The sequence below is a fragment of the Ciconia boyciana genome, chromosome 16 (assembly GCF_034638445.1).
Source record: "Ciconia boyciana chromosome 16, ASM3463844v1, whole genome shotgun sequence".
In the NCBI taxonomy this organism is placed as follows: domain Eukaryota; kingdom Metazoa; phylum Chordata; class Aves; order Ciconiiformes; family Ciconiidae; genus Ciconia; species Ciconia boyciana.
Window position 1 is genome coordinate 9282608 of NC_132949.1, and position 15767 is coordinate 9298374.

At 38.4% G+C, this 15767-nt stretch overlaps 1 protein-coding gene across 2 annotated transcripts in view; it reads left to right on the forward strand.

Annotated features, from left to right (window-relative positions):
* Nucleotides 1-15767, forward strand: part of SEC14L1 (SEC14 like lipid binding 1) — a 43950-nt gene that overhangs the window by 10452 nt on the left and 17731 nt on the right. For both annotated transcript variants that reach the window (XM_072880797.1, XM_072880798.1), the window contains 2 exons: nt 14515-14664; nt 14755-14886. In XM_072880797.1, coding sequence (XP_072736898.1) covers nt 14515-14664; nt 14755-14886 — 282 coding nt within the window. The remainder of the gene's footprint in view (nt 1-14514; nt 14665-14754; nt 14887-15767) is intronic.

Below are 15767 nucleotides of genomic sequence, written 5' to 3' on the forward strand. Positions count from 1 at the left end.
TTATACTACTTAATTTGCAAAATTCTCTCTTTGCTGTGCAATTCATTGGCTTGTGGATAAATTCTTCATTACTGAATTCATGGCTCTATGAAACTACTTATTTCTATTGAAGTGTTTCATGGTCTGCATGGTGCAGCCACTGATGTTGTAATGAACAGGATTTAAAGCAATTTCACTTGAACTTGTTTGTTCTGTGTTGACTAAACGGATTCTTGCTTTTGTTTGTCTGCCTTTCTTTGCTGTAAAGAACAAAGAGCTGATGGTCTATAATCTATGATTGTAATTGCTTTTTAGAAAAGAATCAAAGGAGTCTTGACTGTTCTTTTTTAATTGGCTTATCTTTTGAAGCTAGGTGGTATCTTTCTGTTTGTATTTTGCTGGGGAGCAGATTCAGGGGTGCAAAAGTTGTACCACCTGAACATGCCAATGATGCATCTAGCAGTGGTATTATCCAGTTATTGATATCTTAATGATGTGTTTGGATGTGGGGAAAAGGATTGTATTCTGTCTCTTAATGAGAACCACTGTATTGAATTGCACTGTAAGGCCTATCTAGCTAGTGTGCTACTTATCTGGCAGTGGCCAAGGGCAGTATCTGCCTCTAGGGAAGAGGTTGATAATGATATAAGCATATGGTAACACTCTCTCAGGATACTCTTTCATCCTACAGTGATGCGTCTTGACAGCCCTTCTGGTCCAGAAATGTGCCTGTTGTCTATAATAGCACTGCATGTGGTTTCTTTCTTATGCCTGCCCAATTCCTTTCTGGAGCCAAGTGAACTCTATCATGACACCCTCCAGCAGGAGTTTGTGCTTCATGACACACTCTGTCAAGATATGTATCCTTTATCTAGAGCCTGGCTCCTGCTCACTCAGCTTCACACCACCTGCTCCTTGTGTTGGAAGAGGCAATAAAACCCTACTCACATTCTTCGTGCTGCTTGCCCTGTTAGATCTGTAAGATACCTCCCTCAGTTTTTAAATTACTCTTTTTCACGGTGATGAATCTCAGTCTGTTTAATAGGTTATGATTCCATATGAGGAACCACTGTTGTTCTGTACTGTTGATCTTCCACCATCTATTTCTAACCTTTGATAGGCAGCTCCTGATACATCAGACATGTATGTAAGGTTAAAATTTTTTTTTAAATGTTACATTTAACTTTCCAGCTTAAGAGGTAAACTGTCTGCAGGCCTGAGACCCTATCATGCTGCATTTTGATGACATGCCATTGACATTAGTGAATGGTCAAGATTTAATTGATGTACTTAATAAATTTTAATTGGTTTGCTTAATAGAGTACAGCTGCTCTCTACCTGGAAGCTGATATTTTGCTGGTCCAAAAGCCAAACCGAGACCTTTACGGTTGAGCCATGCTACTTATCTTGAATTCTGTCCTTTTGGCAAAGCTTTCTTCACTGCACTGATTATACTCTTGGTACAGTGAAATCACTCTTGCAGTGCCTGGAGGCCAATTGCCTCTGGGCCAAATTAAAACCTGGTGGGTCCAGTCTGAGACAATGAAGTCAAACCTGTTTCACTGAACCTTCAAGCAGTGGGAGGGGGGGGTTGGTCTGGATGGAGATCAGGAGACTTTGTTCTTTGTGGTAGTACAAGTCTTTAACCTTTCAGACAATGGTTTAATGAGGAATTCTGAGCCTATACTGTAGCAATGCTGTAGTCATCCTTTCCTCCCCCACTCATAAATTAGATCTTGTCTACACAGTAATAATTTTATTTATTAAATGCATTTTAAATACAATACATACCCTCACATATTCCAGATGTTAAAAGTGTTTTAATAGACCTGCTTATTGAAAGTGTCTGTGATTAAGACCAAAAAAGTGATGAATACCAAGTGTAGCACTCATAAAAGTGAGACTTAAGCATGGAGCAATAGAGCAGTAAGGAATATTTGACTGTTCCAAAAATAGATCCTCAGTGGACACAGTAAGATTGCAGCTGAATTTTAAAGTAAAACTGACTGCGGAGGAACCAGGCATGCAATTTTGTTAACTGGAAAGGAATGGGGAGGCTAAGTACCAAATTGTGCTTTCTGTGTGGCAGTATGCTGTGCATTTGTGAGATGCCTGTTAGCGATGCAGAACATAGTTGTCATTGTTCAGCTGCTGTAAGACAAGTAATGGTTATTTACAAGCAATGGTAAGACAACCTTAATGGTTTACAGTAATTTTGATATGTGTATTTTAAAAATTTCAAAGAAAGATGTGTTCCTGTTTTGTGTAAAGGTTTATATGTTGCCATTGTTGCAGAGATATAGGAAGTGCTTGAGAATAGCTCACATTCCCCAGTAATTGCATGTCGGTCTCCAAGCATTTAAGCTTTCACTGGCCTGTTGCCAGCCTTTACTGTGATGCCCTTTTGGAGGTCAGCCGCTTCTCCATAGTACTTTCATCTTCAGCCAAAACAGTCATGTCCTGTGCAACTGGGGTCAGAAGCCAAGTTTCCTATCCTAGAAACTACTGAAGTTGACTCTAATTGCAGGGCACATTCTGTCAAACAAAGTGTTGTGCTCAGAGCTATGTGGCTTCTGGGCCAGAGCTGATTTCCATCTGTCTTGCTTGGAACACGGGCAGAGTAAACACTCATGTTCTCTTTGGAATAGTTTTGCACATGCATTTAATATAAACAAGTTAAAGTGAAATTGCAAGTCAATCTGATATTGCTGTTGCCCCCACTAAGTAAGCTAAGGTCTGTGTGCACTGAAGACAACTTTATAGCAGCATGGCTATAAAGTCTGTCCTTGATGTTCCACCTTCAACCTAGACCACAGCAATGTCAGGTTTTTTTCTGACCAGCAATTTGATATTGGTCTCCCAGTCACAAGCCAACCTAACCTGAGTGGCTGGGCTTTCCCATGTTATTACAAAGGAAAGCAAGATTAAAATTATTTTATTTACATTCAGCATGTTTGGGTTTTCTGTCCTTAGTCTTTTTTTTTTTCTTGAGGAAGAGTGGTACTTGCCCAACTTCTCTATTCTAGCTTCTCATTTTAGAGATTCATGTCTCGGGACTGTGCAAAGGCTGCAATTGAAGTTAGCCTCGCCTGCTCTTTAGTGTAGTGGCACTATGCCTTGGGCTCTTTTGGGCTCTCTGGACTTCTTGAAGGGAGGAAAAGAATTAATGATCCTCTTGTGAGTGTCTGGGAGGCAAGCAGGTGTAACTCTTACACTGCTATCCACTTTCTCCTCAAATCCCACCCTGGTGATTCATTTGGTCTCTGAAGGTGAACATTCAGGCTCCCATATGAGAATCAAGTATTACATGGTTCCAGCTGTGAAAATTTATTTAAGTAAACCACAAATGACTTGTATCTGTTTTAAAGAAACCACTCTTCCAATTAAAGTACTGTTGAGGCATGTCTGTGGTTATTAAAGATCATCTTTTACAGATAAAAGATGGAATGTTAGCCCTTGTCTTCAGGTCAGATTCTTTATCCCCAAACTGTTTTGCCTGAATCAGTATACCTTTTACCACCAAAAGTTTGAATAAAGTTGCATTAAACCATTGAAGAATTTACTTTTTATCTGGGAGAAGATTGTGTCTCTGCATGTAGCAAAATGGTTCTCAGGTGGTTAGGAGCCAGTCCACTTCCAGTTTCATTACATGCAGCTGTATGCAGCAATCAGGGCACTATAATTTTGCTAGTAAAGCTACTCTGTGACCACTCTTCTGACATGAAAATGCCTAGCTATTGAATAGGATCCATGCAGGAAGGGTACACTGAGGGAGATAAAGTAGTGATCTGTGTAGAAAGAGCCTACGTGAGTGGCTTGAGTGGTCACATCCCTCATGAGAACAGAGGTTTCTCTGTCTGGCTGTTTCTTCCGGTGCAGGAAAGCAGAGGCTCTTTGCTCGGTCTGGTAAGTTGGTTACCACAGTTGCATAACTCAACAGTGAATTACCAGTAAAATTCCACTTACCTGGAGGATTGCTTCGTAGCCTGTTTTGAATCTCCTGCTTTATTTATAAGGTCTAAACTATTTTAATGAAACATTAAAATATTAAAGTAACTTTATTCATGCTTGAAAACACTGGATGCTGAAGCTGAGCTTCACTAGCTCTGTAGCCTACACATTTATACTCTAATACAGAGGAAGTTTGCTTCAGACCTTCCTGTCCCCCAGGAACTCCTTCCTCCTCGTTTTTGCCTTTTCTTCTATCCCCTACCTTGCTTTTGGTTTTGGGCAGTCTTAAGCAAATATGTTATGCTTTTTTCAGTATAACTCAACTTTGTCAAGAATGCTTTATGAATATATATTATCAAGTATTTCCTTGGATAAGCTTAGAGTTTTACTGATACTTAGTTGTAGGTGCTATCTAAATGGAGCATCCTTTCAATATGCTGCCTGTGGAATCCTTTTGATTTCTGGTTTGTATGCTAGTAGAAAAATGAGCACTTCCTTGGTTTACATATACTTCACAGAGAATGTAAACTAAAACTCTGAAATGTGTGTAAACTTTAAATTACTACAAGGAGAAGTGGTTTTTTTTCTGAAATTGTTACTGTCTTCTTGAGGTTGAGTTTGATGTCTTCTCTAACTTTTAATAGCAGTAGAAGATAATTAGTTCTAAATCCTGTTAATGAAAGTGATGCAAATATGCATAAAGCTATCTAGTCAGTGCATACATAGTATGAATTTCTTCAAAACATTCTCTGCTACTTCTTGCAAACAGTATCCTGTGATTGGCAGCTACGATAATATCCCAAAGTGCACATGGTTTGGGGTAATGTTTTGTGCAGTAAGGATATTTTGATTTCAGTAGGACTCTTGATGCTATCCCTGCATGATGGCCTCAAAGGAAAAAAGTTTAAGCACAAGCAAGACAAACCTATTTTTAAGATGGGTACTGAAGTTTGAGTATGGTGCAGATGCTGTGATGAGATTGCTTGAAGATCTGTCCAGCTTCAGTGACTGCTTTTACAAACAACCTGGATGACATAATGAACAGTATGCTTGCTGAATTTTCAGGCAGCACTATAGCATATTTGTGAGTGCACTACACCTCAGAGGGACTCAAAGTTAGTTTACGAGAACTAGCCTGCAGGGTAGTTATTAGGGCTGTTTAAAATGCCACGCTATGCATTTGGTCTATATTTGGAATGTACTTAAAACCAATAGTGATCAACACTGTAACCATGGAAATGCTGCCTGAACTAAGGAGATGAACAGAAATGTCAGTATTTGTGTGTTAGTGCTATTACATTCACTTGAAGGTGCTTTGTAGCAGTGTTAACACATGAAAGGTCCTGTCATCAGAAACGCAGGGTGGTGTATGATGTGTTGTATAAGCAGCGCTCTAACTGCAAGCTATTGAGCATACAGTTTCATTTATAATACCATTTCAGTGGTGTTTCATGATTTTTGTGGTTTGTGGTGTGTATAAACTATTGTTATGCTTGAAATTTAACATGAAGCTGTTCCTTTTACACTGCAGAAGACTTCAAAGAGATTCAATAAGTGTGAAGTAGCCTGGACTGTGTCTACAGAGCCGTGTGGAGATACGTGTTAATACTGCCTGTTATGTGTAATAGAGCTTTGTTCCTTGTCAGAAGCCACAGGGTCTCTATTCTGAAAGGTTGCTTTGCTTCCCCTGTGTATATCCTGTACATGTTTTGGGTGACTGGGGGTCAGTGCTGTTTGGAGTGATGGTGATCCAGAAGCAAACAAAAAATTGTCTCTAAATTTCTATGGTCTCAGCTAGAGTAACTTACTTGAGCTAAAGCACAGAAATACCTTCTGTGCTCTTTCCTGATTCCATAGATATTTTTAATTTATTGAACCAAAGCTCTTCATACGACATTACGAAGTAGCTATTAAATTTGAGTTTAGTCTGTGTACTGGGTTATTTTGTAATGGTTGTGGGCAATGTCCTCATTGCTTTCAGATGCTTTCTGTTTCAGGAGTTTGCAGAATGAATGTGAAGGTCAGAAGCTTTCTTGCTGTGTTTCCAGGATTTGAGCAGCAAATTGCTGTGCCTGCTTTGCATGTGGCAGGCCTGTTAACCTGTTTGGTAGAACAAATATGTGGTGTTTATTCTATAGTGACATCCACAAGATTTCTTTAACAGATTTTCATTAGCTCTGTTCATACCATCTAGGAGCAGGGTATATTTGAAATATGCAAGAAACGTAACTGGATACTTAGCTTTAAAGTATTATGGGCTTCTAATACAGCTAAATGTAAAAATGGACAGAACAGTCCTGCTCTCTTCATACAAAGTATTGAAACATAAGGCTTTATATAGTTAAGCAATGGGGTGAATTTAAATGTATCTACTAAATCTCTCTTCTCATCCTCCCTTCCTCTTTCTTTGTGGATGTTTGCAAGGTATAAGTGGGTCATTCATAGCAGTGTAGGGTCTGAAAACCTTTTCAATGAAACATGATTAAAGCAAGAGGACCCCTTTAAACAAATATGAGCATCAAAAGAAGACAAGGGGGCGTAGCGATTATGCTCTTCTGTACACCAAATAAAAACATCTCTTCCATGCAGAGAACTCTTGAGTGACAGAGGAGCTGTCAGTGGCAAGAATTTAATGGCTTTGGTGAATTCCGGAGAAAGAAATGTTTTCTTGTCCACCTCTGCTTATAGTTAATTTCATTTCCCTTGGCTCCTGGCTTCCTGGAGAATTTCTCAGGAATTTCATTTCCATTCCACAAAAGGAGAGGCGAGCTGAGAAAGCTCAATTTACTGGCTTGACTGGCTTCAAATCCTTTTCTAGAGACAAGGATACTGTAAACAGCAAGTCATCTTAGCACTTCATACTCTTAACAAGATCAAGTGAAGCCCTGGTGATGTTGATGAAATGGTGTCTGTAGTGATCGTCAGTGTGTGTAGGGTTGTATGGGCTGCTTAGAGCACAGGTTGTTTAACACCTGTGGGTGTTTGGAGCACAGGGAATACTTCAATACCTGTGCAGGATCCAATAATGTCTACATGGTCGTAACTGATTCAGTGTTAGTCTCTTGTGAATCAGTTGGGCCCTTGGATCTTCTGAATAGAAGAGACATAGACCTGGGCTATAAATTTGAGTACCACTTCAGTGCAATATCATAAATACAGCATTATAAGAATATCATGCTGCCATAAGTTCTCGAACCACTGACAATTTTTCTTCCTAGATGCTCTACCTGAAAGCTCTGTTCACTGCATTGGAGAACATCTGAGATTGTTTTTCAAGCTTGCTTCTCTCACTGTTTGAGAAATTAATTAGCCTTCAATTAGAATTCATTAACAGAATCTGTGCAGAGTAGATTCTTGTTAGTACTTGTCTTATAATTTGTATAATAACATGTATTTGTGTGGTCTATATTTAAAAAAACCACAAAAAATTAAAACTTCAGAAACTAAAAAGCCATTGTCGTTCAAGGATTTGATGCATAATTACATAAAACTTTAACAGCCCCCTTTATGAAAATTTTAGACTAACTCCGTTGTTTTCAAACTTTAACGCTGGAATGTATTTCTGCAAAGTAGAAGCAGTTGGGTTGTTTGGGGCAATTACTTGGGAATACTTTGCTTTGGTAGACTGTATGTGAACAGTGCAGGAACTGCTAGCTCCCAGTGCTACACTAATGATCATTTAATCAGAAAGTCCCAGGTCAATAACACTTTGTACACTTGTGTAGTAAACAAGAACTTTTTAGCCTCTAAAATGAAGCAGAATGCTTGTCTTATTGATATCGACTTGTCCTATTGATTTTTCTGTGTAACTTATAGAAGGGTTGTTTATTTTATCTTGGATATACTTAATAGTCATCATTAATACTTAAGAGGCCAAATTTCATCTTGTACCAGGGAATGAAGGGTGAAGACAGTATATCCTGTTCCTGAGTGACTCGTGCCACAACAGGGTAAAATGCTTTTGGACTGTAATGGAGGGAGGATAGAAGAGGGACAAAGTAAAATAAGATCAGGATGCAGTTGCCAGGGTGGTGAAGTGTGATGGGGAGAAAGGAGAGTTGTTGCACGATCTTTTGCCTGTAGTTTAGGGTAAGAGGCTACTCACATTTGCCAGGTGAATGTCAGGCAGTTCTCATTTTAAGAGATTCAGTGGAATACATCCCACCACACGATGCAGCTGTCCCCTCGGAGCCATCTGCATGGCTGTCAGATTGAATGTTCTGCCAGTTCTTCTCTGCTATTCACACCCTTCTCAAGAACAGCTCAGTTTGTAAAGCCTGGATTTTCCCCTCTTCAGTGAAATTCTGCTCTTCATAGGGTGGAAGAGTTTTTCCCTGTCCAAAATTAATATATTAAAATGAAGGTATAGTCAGATGTGGGGCATTGGAAATTGGTTTCTTTTTTTAACAAAACAAGATGGAACACAGAACCTTCCTTTTTAATGGACGCTTGCTGCCTGCTTAATTTGTCTTGATCTTTAAGATCTTTGAAGCAGCTCTCAGGTGGAGGATTATCATTTTTAATTCAGACAAAGGGCTTCCACACAATATATTTCCTGATGTACTTTCTCATTGCTTAAATCCATTTCAGTGATAAGTTGTTATGCAAACATTTTGTTTGGTCTTGCTGTGATAGCCAGCAGGTTAACCACTGGTGAATCTTGCTGGAAAAGCTTTGGAGGAGCATATTGTGTTCTAGGTCTAATTTGATTTTTTTAAAACACTTTTTTAGTAGAAATTGCAACGGAAAGCTTGAACTCTCATTTTTTTCCCTTTTAAAATAAAGTCATGGTGTTCTCTACTCTGTTAAGAAAAGCAGTAGGGAAGTCACCTTGCATCTGACATCCACTTTTACAAATGCCAGTTGTGCAGTGGGTCATCATCCTAGTACTTTGAAAAATAAGGTTGGTTAAACTATCTCATATTTATCAAGGACCAGAAATGTGCATATAGAAAATTTTTGTTTCAGATTATATACAGCCATTCATTCATAGGTCTGAACCTGCCTCTTTCATGGTGGGTGGGTTGTCTGTAGTCCCCATAAGCCTCATTTGTAGTCTTGTGTAACTAAAGCCATCTTGGTCTTTTCCAGAGAGAGAGTTCTTAGTACTGAGTCACTGCCAAGCAGCATTTGTTTCCCAGCAATAAGAAAATAACTTCTCTCTTTGTAAACGAGAACATTTAATGAAGTGAAAACACAGTGGAGAAAAAAAACCACTTAAGCCTACTTTGAACAAGGCGGTGGAGAGCCATACTGATGGGGAAGTTAACTGCAAAAAAGCAAAGTTTAACTGTGCTGCTTGCATGGTGACAGGCACTTGGCTTGTAGCAGTGAAGGTATCCTTTTAGAGGACTGTTTGTCCTTCCAGAACTGGGTTCACAGAAATGTTCCTTTCCAAAAAGCTGACTACCTTTATATCAAAGATGGTTTTTGCTTCCCAAGCTGCAGTCCAGTTCAATTCCCCCTTCCTGGTGCCTGGGAATGCTACCTTACCAAAAAAACTGTTTCTAGAGCTTTTTGAGGTATATCCGCTCTAACTATCTGCTTTCTTCCACATGCACGCCCTCAGGCTGATTACTAACGCATGAACTAACATCCATGAGATACACTGGCACTGAGATACGCACTTCTTTGTTGAAGTATAATGATTTTTAAACATATCTATGTATTATAAAGAGAATGGTAAAGGGCTATGAACAGCAGTATATGGGGGATGAGAAGGTATCTGCTCATTTGCAAGAGTTAATCCAGAATTGTTTCTTTCCAAATGCAGCTGCCAAGAATTTAAAACCTCTTGGTTGGCCTCCCATGAGTCAATGTTTTTCCTATTGATCTACAGTGCTCTAATGCAGGGGGAGGAAGGGGATACAGTGATATGTAGGAATGATCAAGCTGCTGGAATGCAGCCTGTCAAGCTAGGAGCAGCATCCTGCTTGAGTCACCCTTCTTGTTTCTTGTGTGTTTAGGAATAATTCAGAAATTCCCCATACCCAAGTGGATAGGAAAGCATGGTGAATGTTGGTATGCACTTGCAGATTAGTACCCAAACATGGTCAGGTATTGCAGACAAATTAAAGTTTGTATGTGGCACACACAAAATGTAGTGAACTAGATTCGATTGCCAGGATGAATCTCTTAATGTGTTTTCTTGAGGTGTCCTTGGAGAATGTTGTGTTACTCTTAGAAGGTTACTGTTCTAGCAATTTTGAACAGAAAACATCTAAAATAAAACATCTTCACAGCTTGTTTCATGCAATTAAGCTATTAAGAAAGCACTCAATATGCTTCACGTTCTGAATGGTGACTAAAATTCCTACTTATTTCACCAGGTTAGTTCTATTTGGAGGATTCAGCTATTATAAGAATAACAGCACAGTGTAAGATTGCTTGCAAGTTTTGTCAGATCTTTTTTCTTCTTGTAAGCACAGAAATTAGTTTTGAGTCATCTAATGGAAATATTGAACAATCCCTATCCTTTAAGGTAGGAGACTGGGAATATATTAATCTGGCCAGAGAAGCTGAGTAACTTATTTGCATAAATGACTGACTTTCTCCCCTGAGGACTGAGCCTATTATGAAGGTATTTTATTAGCTTTAGGCGTGGTTTGAGAAGAAAAAAGCCAGAACATGAGTCTTTGGTGCTCCTGAAAATTGGGTTGGGGTCATACCTAAATCGTGTTCTAAAGGTGGTATTTTGAAAGCATCCCATTATTGCTGATATTAAATTCCAGAATCTAAGGGCAGCAGCAGCAAGTATATTCCCTTGGGAATGAAAAATGACTGCAATGGATTTAAAATAGTCTCACTTTTGAATTGCTTTCATGTCTTTAAACACAGCTAAAATACTAGCAAAGATAAAAGTAAAATAAATCCTGTTATTTTGACTCTACTCTGAACATGAGTTGCTAAGGGAAGCAGTTGGAAAAGAAGCTTTAATACAGTGCTATTTTGGTTGAAATTATGCTTGTCAGTGTTCTTACTGTTAACATGCATTAAGAAAGTTAAGGGTTTATATAATGAGCCCATTAAATTTGAAGTTCAAGCTGCTTCACCATACTGTGTTTTTCTTGATGCACAATGCCAGCTTCTAATGTATTGGAGTACACAAATGTTCCAGAGGCTGGTGGGAAATTGTAAAAGTACATTATTAGGGAACAACAGAATTGCAGGCTTAAAATCATTTTTTGAAAGGTCTGTACATAGATGTCTCAGCCGAAGAGGCCTTGCGACTTTTCATGTCAAGCCCAGCACCAATTGTAGAGGGTTTGAGGATGAGCACACCTGTACTTTTTACTTGTGTTACATATTGGAATCTCCACACTGTATTTTTTAAATGTGACAGGAGAAAATGGTAAAATTAAGTAATGTCCTTGCAATATCCTTCTTAGATGCATTTAGTCCTACAGCAACATCATTTCACTCTTGTGTTGAGTCCATCAGGATTACTGCAGCTGCTTTGCTTTTGAGGAACTAATTGCCTTTTGTGATTGTATCTATATAGTACAACTGAAATCCTGAGAGAAGGGTGTGTAATATCTAATGATTTTATCTGTAAAGAGAGATCTATCATACAGGAAAAATGTATGAATAAATACATTTATACATGAATAATAAAGCATACTCTGCTTTATCAGACTGCTTAAAGGAGTATTGGATAATGCAGTTCAGTTTTTCCTGTCTGCAAAGCTGGACTTGAGACAAAATTTCTGGTTCAAAACACTCCAATAATGTAGAAAAATCCATTAAATTCTATTATTAGAAAAGAAAAAGCAGTGTTTGATCTTTCTTTAATCTTCTCATGCTTTTTTAATAGTTCCAGTTTTGGCGATGCATGTGCTGCTTTGTCTCATGTGTCTCTTTATTCTGTTGTACCACAAATTACAGGTTTTCTTCTTGTGTTGTGTTGGTCCACGGTGAAGCGAGATCTTTCAGTGTCCTATAGTTTTTAGCAGCTTTTCCCTGCCCACTCTGCAGTGTGGGAGGGAACTGTTTGCCACATGTGGAAGAGAGGGCTATGCTTAAATCAGAAAATTTTGATGTGGCTATGGTTTACTATAATCACTTTTTCTTCCAACAAGGCTGTACTAAGAAATTATGCATTACAATAACATATTGGCAATGGTACACAAAGAAATAAAACCAGCCAAATTTAAGAGCCCAGTAAAATTGACTGTGAATGGTTTTCAATACTCTGTGTGCGTGTTCTTTAGGGAAGAAAGAATCCTGTGTCGCTGTTAATCTCTTTGAAGCTGTCAAGTACTTTGTTGCTGTAAGCATTGAGCTTGCCAACTTTTGGCAAGATAATTATTTTGTTCTCTTCCAAATTGAACACATTCAATTCAGTCTTCCCATTATGAACAACAGATTCTTCTTGGGCATTTTTTTTGCTCACAGTTCAATAAACACTTCTGAGCAGGTAATGTTGTAATTTGCAAGTGTACACAGGGCAAATGGGAAGCATTTTGAGGACTAAGATGAGAAATGCATCAATATGTGCAAAGGCTTGGCATAGAGGAGGCTACTCAGATGGGGAAAACTCATTGTGATCCAAAAGTAAAAATACTTTTAAAACAGTGAGAAAAATGTTAGATATCTACTCCCCTTCTCTCCCATCTATAAAATAATTGTTGTAACATAAGGTCCTCAAAATAAAATATTAAATGAAGCAATCTGAAAACCAGAAGTACTTCTCAATTCTGCTTCTTCTGGAAATCTTTCCTTTTTCTGACTTAGGACAACATTTAACTACAGTCAGGATAGTTAAAATAGGGATTAATTTAGAGAGAATGTTGAGACTTATTCAGTGAGAGGGCTGAGATATTCTTGAACAACTGTAAAATGTACAGCCTTCTGTCCAGAACAACAAAAGCCTCATAAAAGAAATAAACTTCTTATACCATACTAATAGAACACATCCTCCCTTTCTCTTGGAGTTGTGAAAGGTTTTTTCCCCATTGCTTGCTATTGTGTTACAACACTAATGCTCTGTCACTTCTATTGTGCACACATCTCTGAACCCAGAAATTATTTCTATTCTTAATTTAAACAAAATCAGCTGTGCACAGATGAAAAGTTTGAAAAAAGGAGCATGTGTACTCATTCACTGGACATATGTATAGTATGTTACAGAGGAGCTTTATGAATGCAGGACAGTCATGCTGCAAAAATGATTTAAATATATGCATGAGGGGAAAAAAGCTGACACTGTTTTAGTGCATTGCACCACTGTCACCATAGTAACACGGCATTCAATCTAAGTATTTTTATTCTTATTAAGAGACCTTTTCTCTTTCAGTGCCACCATTGCATACTTTCTGCAGCTGCTGCTTATTTTCTTCCACACCCTCTCCCTCTTGGTGCTGTTCCTGTGCTGCAACCCAGCTATATTGAGAGCAGTTAAAAACTATTGAAAAGGACAGAGTGGATATTTTAGCTCTTTTAAAGAATTGTTCCATGTTCTGCTCTCAGCTTTACTTTATTTATGTTACTGAAACTTTCTTCTGCATTGGGACACCTTGCAAATCCTACCTTTTCACCAAAGCTAACTAGGTTCTGATAATAGCAAAAATGAAAGAATTCAGAATTTGGAACGAAGGCTAAAGAATTGGTGACTTTACTGCCACCCCATGAGGGGAAAAAAGCCAAAGAGAAGTGGAGGGTACACTAGTGACTATGAAAGAAAAGGGGGAGAAAAAAAATAACAGTTGTGTTGTCCAGCCATGGTGGTTCTAAAACTAAAATTCAACAAGTTTACTAATGGGGATAACTCCCATTTTCCTCTTACCTGTTTTACAGATCCCAGATTCTGAACTATCCTTTCCAAGTGTGTCTGATTTAATACCATCTTCCTTCTGTGTGTCAAGTATTAAGAGATGAACTTATTGACATGACTATATTCTTTAACCAGAATTAAAGCTATTGCTGGCTCTGCATTATTGTAAAAAGTTTAAATTTTCAAAAGTATGAAATGACCTCATTGTATTGGAAAGACTTACTGTATGTTGTTGGACAAAATTGTGAGCTGATAAACTGTGCAGTGAAGTCATTATGAATACTCTGTGCATGGGGAGGTTGAGAGCTCTATTAGCTTAAGAAACAGGCTTTGAAATGTTTTTATTAGACCTTTGGGAGCTGTATGGAAAAACCCTCTAGACAGCTTGGTGAAACACCGGTAATTAGCATGTGGGTTTTTTTAATCTAACACGTAATTGTTTTGTCTTGTGGTATTTTAGAACTAGAGGGTCTTATTTTCCTGTTACTGCTGACAAGAGGATTGCCATTGTACATAATGAACAATTTCCTTTCTGGAGGGCAGGGAGAAATGGGGTATTTCGTGTGTGGTTTTAAAAAGTCTTTTACCTGGAAAGGGCTATATTAGGAATGTATTAAGAAATTGATTGTTTGGAATGCACTGTGACTTTTTTCAGGTATAACGTGGACTCCAGGAAGACTCAATCCCTTCTACGAAAGGTGTGAAGGGCATTGTGCCTCCAAATACTGGTGATGTCAATGCAGGAACCCTATGCACACCCTTGGGAATTAGTTGTGATGATAGTTTGTTTTCTTCTCTTTCCATCTTTATAGGCATATGAAAGGAGGTTTCCTACATGTCCTCTGATCCCTATGTTTGTAGCCAGTGACACTGTAAACGAATACAAGAGTGAGGATGAAGCTATCCATGTGATTGAACGGCGCTGTAAGCTGGATATAGATGCACCACGGCTATTGAAAAAGGTGATTAGGTTTGAAGTGCCGGTTTTATACTTTTGGATATCCCTTCACATGAATATTGTATCTTAATGGAATCTATGTCATCTTCCTCAGATTGCAGGAGTGGATTATGTCTACTTTGTCCAGAAGAATTCTTTGAACAGACGAGAAAGGACTTTACATATAGAAGCCTACAATGAAACCTTCTCTAATAGAGTCATTATTAATGAACACTGCTGTTACACAGTGAGTAACAGGCTCTTGGTGGTGCTACAGATGAAGCTAAGACAGTGTTCAGATTTTGGGACTGATACACAGAAGTTAGGTTGTTCTTGGCTTTTGCCTTGCAAGAAAAAATAACCAACACACCATGAGTGATAATCGTTGTTAGTGTTAAATGTAACACACTTGCTTGAAGAACTGAAACAAGTTTGGCACCCTCTTGCTTTGAGCATCTTCTCGGAGAGCAGAACATAACATAATTTGCTGTGTTTGACAGCTCTGTTTAGGCAAATCTGTGGTCTGTAATAGCAGCGTGGGGCTTGGTGAGGCTGATGATACCCTGACAGAACTGTTAAAGGAAAGTTCAACATAGCTTATTTGCCTTCTGCTCAGCTCAGACAAATGTTCATTAAGTCAATTATGTTTTAACCTAATTCTTTCCATTGTGGCTGTTCTTCATCTTCAGTGCAGGTGTTTTCTGATACAAAGGAGTCTGATGGCATGCTTACTGCTGTGCTCTGGTCATGTTTTTTTTCTGAATGGCTTAGCCAATACTAATGGGCTCATACAGCGCACGTGTATAGCAGTAAAACTTCAAATCGATGTTAAAGGTCAAATCAAAGCTAGCAAATGAAACTGATTTATTTGTATTGTAGCATTCTTTTTATGTGCAAGTGATAACATTTTCTGTTGTGTACAGAACCACGGTTAAAAGGTCACTGAATGTCAAACCCACTTGACACTATTATCTGATTATTTTTGAATTATTATTTCTGCAGTTATTTCCAAGGCACGCTTAAATACTTTTCCACCTGCAATTTTTCTGTGAAAGCCCTATTTAAACAGGGGAAATGCTATACAGAAAAGTGCATGTGATAAATATGTACAAAACATAACACTTCTCG